The sequence below is a fragment of the Aedes albopictus genome, chromosome 1, assembly GCF_035046485.1.
Source record: "Aedes albopictus strain Foshan chromosome 1, AalbF5, whole genome shotgun sequence".
In the NCBI taxonomy this organism is placed as follows: domain Eukaryota; kingdom Metazoa; phylum Arthropoda; class Insecta; order Diptera; family Culicidae; genus Aedes; species Aedes albopictus.
Genome location: NC_085136.1, coordinates 261,035,083 through 261,043,291, shown reverse-complemented (window position 1 = coordinate 261,043,291; position 8,209 = coordinate 261,035,083). Strand labels below are relative to the sequence as shown.

At 42.0% G+C, this 8,209-nt stretch overlaps 1 protein-coding gene across 1 annotated transcript; it reads right to left on the bottom strand.

Moving 5' to 3' along the window:
* Positions 1-1,202: 1,202 nt before the first annotated feature.
* Positions 1,203-3,377, bottom strand: LOC109415605 (tubulin--tyrosine ligase-like protein 12). Its single transcript, XM_019689498.3, has one exon. It carries the CDS (start codon positions 3,111-3,113, stop codon positions 1,263-1,265), a length of 1,851 nt encoding a protein of 616 aa, XP_019545043.3. The 5' UTR covers positions 3,114-3,377; the 3' UTR covers positions 1,203-1,262.
* Positions 3,378-8,209: the final 4,832 nt, after the last annotated feature.

Below are 8,209 nucleotides of genomic sequence, written 5' to 3'. Positions count from 1 at the left end.
CAGTTAGCCTAGTGGTTAAGGCTATGGATCGCCAATCCGGAGACGGCGGGTTCGATTCCCGTTCCAGTCGGAAAAAATTTCTCGTCTCCCTGGGCAAAGTATATCATTGTACTTGCCTCACAATGTACAAATTCATGCAATGGCGGGCAAAAAAAGCCCTTCAATTAATAACTGTGGAAGTACTCAAAAGAACACTAAGTTTAAGCGAGACAGGCCAAGTCCCAGTGGCGACGTCGAGCTATAAAGAAGAAGAAGAATGGTGATTTGTTATATGTGGTAGTTGTTACGTTTTTTCTTTCTTGAAGATAAAGAAAGACCCGGCCGGATATCGTGAGCTTTGTATCAATCCTTGGCCAATGAGAAACCCGTCGCAGGACGATTGGATGGAGGCGAAACGAATCCTCCGATATCTCAAGCTCACTCAGGATTACGAGGTTGTGCTGGGGCCACGATAAGCGAACATGGAGGACTACGCATCCAGAGAAGAGAAAAAAGTAGATCACAGATGACATCTGGAGAAGGATAAAGGAGCATAGGAATTCTATAGCCACGATCGGGCGAGCAAAAACAAGACGAGCCAAAGCTGTAGTCCTACAACCCTATTCGGTTCACGAAAAGGAAATGGAACGCTCATATAGACCCAATTAAAATGGCAGTTATCTTCTAAGGTGTGCTAAATCGTCACCAAAATATAAAAAAATAGCTATGAAATCCCTTTTGAATTCCATCCATAACTATATTTTATCACTATAGATGCAATGGAGGATCTAACATACTTAACGGCCGATTTCTTCACCCTGGCTTAAGCGACAACCAGGTAAACTTCGGTTAAGCCGAAGTGAAGAAATCGACCCTAAAAGAACTGCCGTTATACTAGGCATGTAGGCGATGCAAAAAAAGCGCGGGACTTCTTCTTCTTGGAGTAATGTCCCCACTACTGTGACAAAGATTGCTTCTCAGCTTAGTGTTCCATGAGCACTTCCACAGTTATTAGCTGAGAGCTTCCTCTGGCAATGACCATTTTGCATGTGTAGACACGAACATACTCAATGTCCAAGGCAGTCAAGGAACTTTACTATACGAAAAAATTTTGGACCGAACGGGAATCGAACCTATTACCCCCCAGCATGGTTCCTCATAGTAATCGACCTACTTCTGGTAGGTGGGCCTTCGGATATAAATGGACTATATCTTTCGATCGCTCTGCTTCAAATAGTTCTTAAACATGTATCATCATCTTTCGCCATTCCCCACCCATTTTATCAAACAATCCTCCTAAACACGTCCACATTCTCCTGATCCAGAAAGAGCAGATTAAACACGTCGTTGTAAAAGTCCGGATAATACTCACATGCCCGCTTGCAATCCGGCGTAAAGTTCACCTCCAGAATCTTCGGCTGCATCCGGGTTCCACCCTCGGTCCACTCCAGCATCAGATCGACGGCGTAGAGGGCCCTCGATTGGGCACTGGCCCCGATGCCACACGGCGGACCGACCTTGGTAGCCCCCTGGAGTACCTCCTTCAGCATCTGGCAGATGTCCGCTTCGATTTGATCCCACGGGTGCTTCGGGTATTGGATTTTCCACTGGTCTAGGAACTCCTGGCACTTCATATGCCGCAGCTGGAACTCCGGCGAGTAATTCATCACGGTGAAGTGCTTCTCGTAGTCGTCGAAATCGGCCAGCTCAAACGGTTTGTTGGCGAAACGCAGGAAAAAGTTCGTGTAGGCGTAAGCGGACAGTTCGTCGACGCTTTTCAGGAGGATCACGTACCGGATGTCAAACTTGACCCGGCCTTCCACTTCAGGCCGCTCGAACAGGACCGGATTTTCGATGTATTTTTGGACGATTTTGGGGCCGGTTTGCTGGAGGCGCATAATCTGGGCCACGTTCTTGGTGATGTAGGTGTCTAAGCCGCGGGCCAAGTTCCAAGGCTTCACGATGTAGTGATTGTCTAGACCGCGGTGCGCCCGGTTCTGGAAGTAGCTGACGAACTCTACCAGTTCAGTTTTCAGATTGTACGTCACTGGAAGCCATTTGGGATTGGGCTCTAGGGGATCTTCCGATGATTCCTTGGCCATGCGTCGGCACACAATGCTGAGCAGATCTTTGATGGTGAGAACATTCTCGAAGGGGAACTGATTCACGTATTTGTTCGGGGTGGTCTCACTGAACTCTTTGTACTGCTTGAAATGAGACGTCAACCAGAGGATGTCAGCTTCTTCCGGGCTCGTCACGATTTCGAATCCCGGATCCGTGAGGTATCGGTTGACCATGTCGTACTCGGAGTAAACCTTCAGCGCGCTGTTCCCATCGAACAGCGGTGGAGCTACGTCCGGGTCAGGGAGCGATTCCTCTATATGCCCCGTCAGGAAATATTCCTTGGGTGCTTCCTTCTGAGCAAAGCTTTCCTCCTCCATGCAAGTATACTGCCAAGGCAATAATAACGCATCCCGTTCCTTGCTATCGCTGGGAACTCCTTCAACAAAATCCCTGTAAAGCTGATCTCCTTCGTCCAAGTCCTCCAGCGGAAACAGCAAACTGTACGTCATCTGTTCCGTGACATGGATGAACGGAACCACCCTGCAGTTCGGGGTGTTACTATGCAGAATTCCACTGCCGAGCTCGTCCATCACGTACCAAATCGGCATCCGGTTCTCCACCGTGAGTCCCTCTCCGTTCAACGAGTACATATTGCACCACTTCCAAACGTCGTTCATAATTTTCGAAATCACAACCGAAGCCGGAACATCCTCCTGATCGATTCCCATCATGATCGCCAACCGGTTAACAAGCGGAGGATGCTCATTCAACAACTGCCTCGCATTATCTGTCCGGAAGGTCCACGCGTGATCCACCAAGTAGATCTCCGTCGGATCATCCGCCCGTATGCCCCCCTCCTTGCAGACGGCCACCGTCCAAATGGGATCCGCCTCGGACCGCTGCTCCTCCCCGTAGTCCACCAACAACAGCGAAAAACTGCTCCCGGCATCGAACTCCTGGTGTTTCAACTTGCGGAACAACTGCGGCCAGAAGTGCTCCGGAACACCCGACGCTTGTAGCTGCGGCTTGTGTATCGAGATGAATGAATCGTACTCATTGATACCGTCCATTATGCACCGCTTTTCACTAGTAAAATTCGATTTTTTTTTTTTTTTGTGGTGTCAGACGACTGGAAAATTCGATTTTATTCGCGCGCGAGGAATTTTCTAAAGTGCAATAGAGGCTTGCATCAAAAACATAACCTCATCGAATTCTCATACGATTTGTAAACATTGCCCTCAAATTTTTTTTGAGGGCAAGGACGGCTTTATGGACCGACGCCGAGGGAAAGAAAGAGAAGGAGACAGTGATGACGTCAGCGTGCAAGCGCTCATGTTTTGAACTGAGCCGAAAGCATGCTTTCGTCATTGAAAATTGCGCCGTGTGTCTGTCAAAAAGGGGATGCTGATGACGATGATGGTAAGAGACGTAATGTTTACTTACCTTTTGGTGACAAAAACCACATGACGTATTGCTGCAGGATGATGCGCAGAGGTGAAGGTAAAAGGGGGGAGTGTTTTTTAAACGTTTCATACACGCTAGTTTGAAAATACCCATTTTATGGGTCTTAAGTACCCATTTTTTGCAACAGTATTGAGCTGTCATAAAATGGGGCTTTTACTGACATCAAATAATGGGTATTTAAACCCCAGTATGAAGTTCTCTTTCTGATGAAAATAATGGGTGAATAGTACGCATGATTGTTTGTGATTTTCAGTACCGCCATTGTTGGACTTAGCAGTTTTCGAAAGAAATTTTACAAGCAAACGACAAATTGCACCACAAAACCTCGTAGAAGACAACGGAGACGGAGAGATCAGAAATGTTACTCGGTAACAGGTAAGTGTATTTACATTTGTCGTTCTGAAATGTTATGACCCATTTTTGTAATGAATGGATGAGTCCGGAAAGTGCGGGTTCCCGATGCTGATTCTATGGACATTCTAAACCATTCAACAAGCCAAATGAGCTCCAAAGATGATAGATAATTTTAAAATAAGATGTGAAATATTACTTGCATATCGAAATATACAGTTTACATACTACAGTTAATCTTTTCTGCTTATCCATGTTTGAAAAGTTTTGCAGAATACCCTAACCTCAATCTGCAATATCGCCCTCGAAATAATGGGGTTTTATTACCCATTTTTTAGTTGAAAATCAAGAGTAAATAATACCCATTTTATGAAGTTTGTGTCGAATACCCATTAATGGGTAAACGGCAAATACCCATTAAATGGGTTAAGCCACTTTAGTTCGAAATGGGTACTAAAGTACCCATTAATGGGTATTCTGAATCTAGCGTGTATAAAATTTGTTACGTGCGGGGGAGGATAGGAGTCTAAAATGGTTAAATTTTGTGTTAGGTAATATTTGAACGACCAAACCAACTCGACCAAACCACGTTGTACCAAACCAAACGTTGTATTGTAACAGTACTACAGTCGGAACCCGCTCGTTGAGCCATCTCCACCCAACCAACGAATAAGCCATTTAACGAGACGTTTCAGAACAGCTGATCGCAGCAGCGGCGTCAACTGACAGAATTCCACGCACGTTTGTTTTGCTGGAATATCGTGTAATTTTTGAAAAGGTACTTGTTCGATAAATTGGAGATATGAGAAATTTGGGCCAAAATAGGCTCAAAAGCTGTCGTAAAAGCAACACGAAACTCAATAATTAATAAGGTATTTTTTTCGTTGCGATTCACTCGTTAACTTGCGAAAAAAAAAATAAATAAAAAAATCTAATTATGGTTGTTACGAACGCGACGCGTGAAGTACATTAATTTCTAACAACTAGAGCATACTAATTCCAATCATTTCCTACATCTAGAATTAAGCAAATCGCTTGTAATAATCTAACGCAAAAGCTTGTATAATAATCGTAGAGGTAACGTTTTGTGAATCGTGTTGGTCACATATTCATGACAACCAGTGTAAATTGCAATATGCAAAATCAATTAGATCGAATTGAAAACGAGCGACCTTTCACACAACGTTGTATACGATATGCTACGATAGCGCAGCATCGAGGATGACTGATCAAGAACGGAACAAACTGCGCGTGCGTAGTAATCGATTAGCCCGGAACGCATACTCATAGCATACGTGGGGATGAATCATTCTAATTCATATTAGAAACGATATCATATTCAAGTATGTTCACGGTTTCACAGCGTAAATGCGCAAGCGCGGTATGGAATTTCACCATCGGATTTAATGTTGCGCAATCGGATAGCACTTACACATAAGCATGATATATAATTACGCAATATTGTGAAATTCATTAAACTAGAATACAAGCTACGCCATTTGTAATTGTTAGTTCCAGACATGCACCGATAGGATATAAAATTGTAATCAATTATCTATGCTCACAACTAACGTAAAGTCAAGAACACAACCCCAATGTATTGTAATGGTCAAAGTACCAGAAAAGGTTTTGATCAGGGATTAATTATTTGTTAGCAAAACTTGTTGGAAAGATTCATTGCAGGATTGTATGTATTCAAGTTAGAATTTTGATGAATCATGAGTTAATTAATGATGTAAAGAGGGTGAGCATAGTTTCTGGACGATACACATATAATTAATATGCTTTACGTAGGAATCAGGAAAAGACATGTAAAAAGAGGGTGCGAATAATGTCTGGACGAGAGTATAAAAGGCGATCGAACAATAAAGACAGTAGCAGTTTTGCCTTGTACGTCACAAGATACAGAACGCTCATTTACTTGCTACTCGAAATACTTCCTACCAAGCACTTTGAGAAGCTTAATCTTTTCTAATCCCTCCTATTACCCAAGCCTTCGAATGCGAAAGGAGTTGGCTGGAGCTTGATTGGAAAACTTAAGTCTTTGAAAAGAGTTACTTGGTACTTAGAATCGAGGAAGTCCTAAATCATACTGAATCGATCAAACTTTTTCCACTCTGGCACGCTACGGTTCCGAATGCGAGTAACTTTGGCAAGAGTCTGAAAAGGCCAGTTTGACACCGATTCAAGTGTGGGCAAACATTTATTTTCTCACTCTGGTACGCCACGGTTCCGAATGCGAGTAACTTTGGCATGGGTCTAGAAAAATATAAATGCATTGCGATCAACTTTTCCTCATCCGACTAAGTCACGTCTTCGAATGCGAAAGAATTTGACCGGATCTAGGAAGGCCAGTTGATCGCTCCCACATTCGATTTGGACCAATCGATTCTAATTATCTACCACTCAATCCTCCGAGTATCAGTAAGTAGTTTCGGTCGTCGACAGTTCAGTTCAGTGCGTTTCTCTTGCCTGTTGATCGGCACACGCGGAATCGAATACCGTCTTCCTTCGCAACGGTACCGTGCATCTGATGTGGTGTGATTACCATCATCGTCGTCGTCGTCGTCGCCAAGTGATCGTCGCGGCAGCTGACAGAAACACCACACGGAGTGTAAGTGCCCCGTCGTCAACATATGGTGGCTCCAGAGAGGACGAGCTGCTGTCACCTTCCAGCGACAGTGCTTATCTCCAATATCACGTGCCTGATTTCAACAATGGTTTTAGCGAGGGTTTTAGCCAGTTTCAAAAACTACGCTTGACTTGCGCACAGTCATTAACCATCATCAACCGGATGATGATTGAAAACGTAAACATCAGAGCGCGTACTTCTGTCGTTTGACTAGCCTCATAAAATAGACTATTCGATTCGCTAGTTGGGTGAAGTGACCAGCAGCACAAGGGGCGTGCGCATTGTTTTTTTTAAATCATGTTTAGGTTGGAAGCAAAAAGGAAAAAAATTCAATTTGTTTTACATTTAGAGCAAAACTGATACGTTTTGCAAGATACATATATGGCCAATGCGAGAAATAATTATTTTCATCCATTTTCAGTCGGTGAAGTGAAAATATAGATGTTTATGAAACCACCCGGACCAAAAGCAAGCACAAAACACTTTCAATGATCGACAAAATAAAGATTGCCGATGTTTTGCATTTGTTTCGAAGTAATTGTACATATTCTTTTTTTTTTTTAAGAAATATGAAATAGAATTTTTTTCTCGATTATCAGTAAAGTTTAAGCAACCAAAAACTCATTAGCTCGCCCCTCGGAATTACAGATTGGTTGTCATTTTCAGTTTGACATTGAATTATGACATCCAGGTACTTTTTAGTTGGTTGACAGCTCAACTAACCGGGCCCCAACTAAAAAGCCACCCAACTATTAAGCCCCCAACCAGCGAGTCATGACTGTATTTAGAACCATATTTTTACACCACTGTAAAAATAAAAAATACAAAAACAATTAGATGTAATGTAAAACACCATACCGTGAATTGTAAATAAGATTTTTACAATATATTATACAGGTTGTTAAGTATCGTAACAATATAAAAAAATATTTTTCTCCATATATATTTTTTTGCAAAACCATACATTTTATTGTCAATGAATTGTTCAAAATACTGATACGTGGGTTTAAATATACCGTACATTGTATGGTACATGAATGGTTTCAAACAATAAAATGTACCGTAAATAAATTGTTTTTAATTGTAATTTCACTACTGGTTATACATTTAATTAAATGGTTTTGGAATGGTTTTCTTTTGTTATGTTGTATTGTTTTACATTACATAAACCATATACAGTCATGACTCGCTGGTTGGGGGCTTAATAGTTGGGTGGCTTTTTAGTTGGGACCCCGTTAGTTGAGCTGTCAGCCAACTAAAAAGTTCCTGGATGTCATAATTCAATGTCAAACTGAAAATGACAACCAATCTGTAATTCCGAGGGGCGAGCTAATGAGTTTTTGGTTGCTTAAACTTTACTGATAATCGAGAAAAAAATTCTATTTCATATTTCTTAAAAAAAAAGAATATGTACAATTACTTCGAAACAAATGCAAAACATCGGCAATCTTTATTTTGTCGATCATTGAAAGTGTTTTGTGCTTGCTTTTGGTCCGGGTGGTTCCATAAACATCTATATTTTCACTTCACCGACTGAAAATGGATGAAAATAATTATTTCTCGCATTGGCCATATATGTATCTTGCAAAACGTATCAGTTTTGCTCTAAATGTAAAACAAATTGATTTTTTTTCCTTTTTGCTTCCAACCTAAACATGATTTAAAAAAAACAATGCGCACGCCCCTTGTGCTGCTGTCACTTCACCCAACTAGCGAATC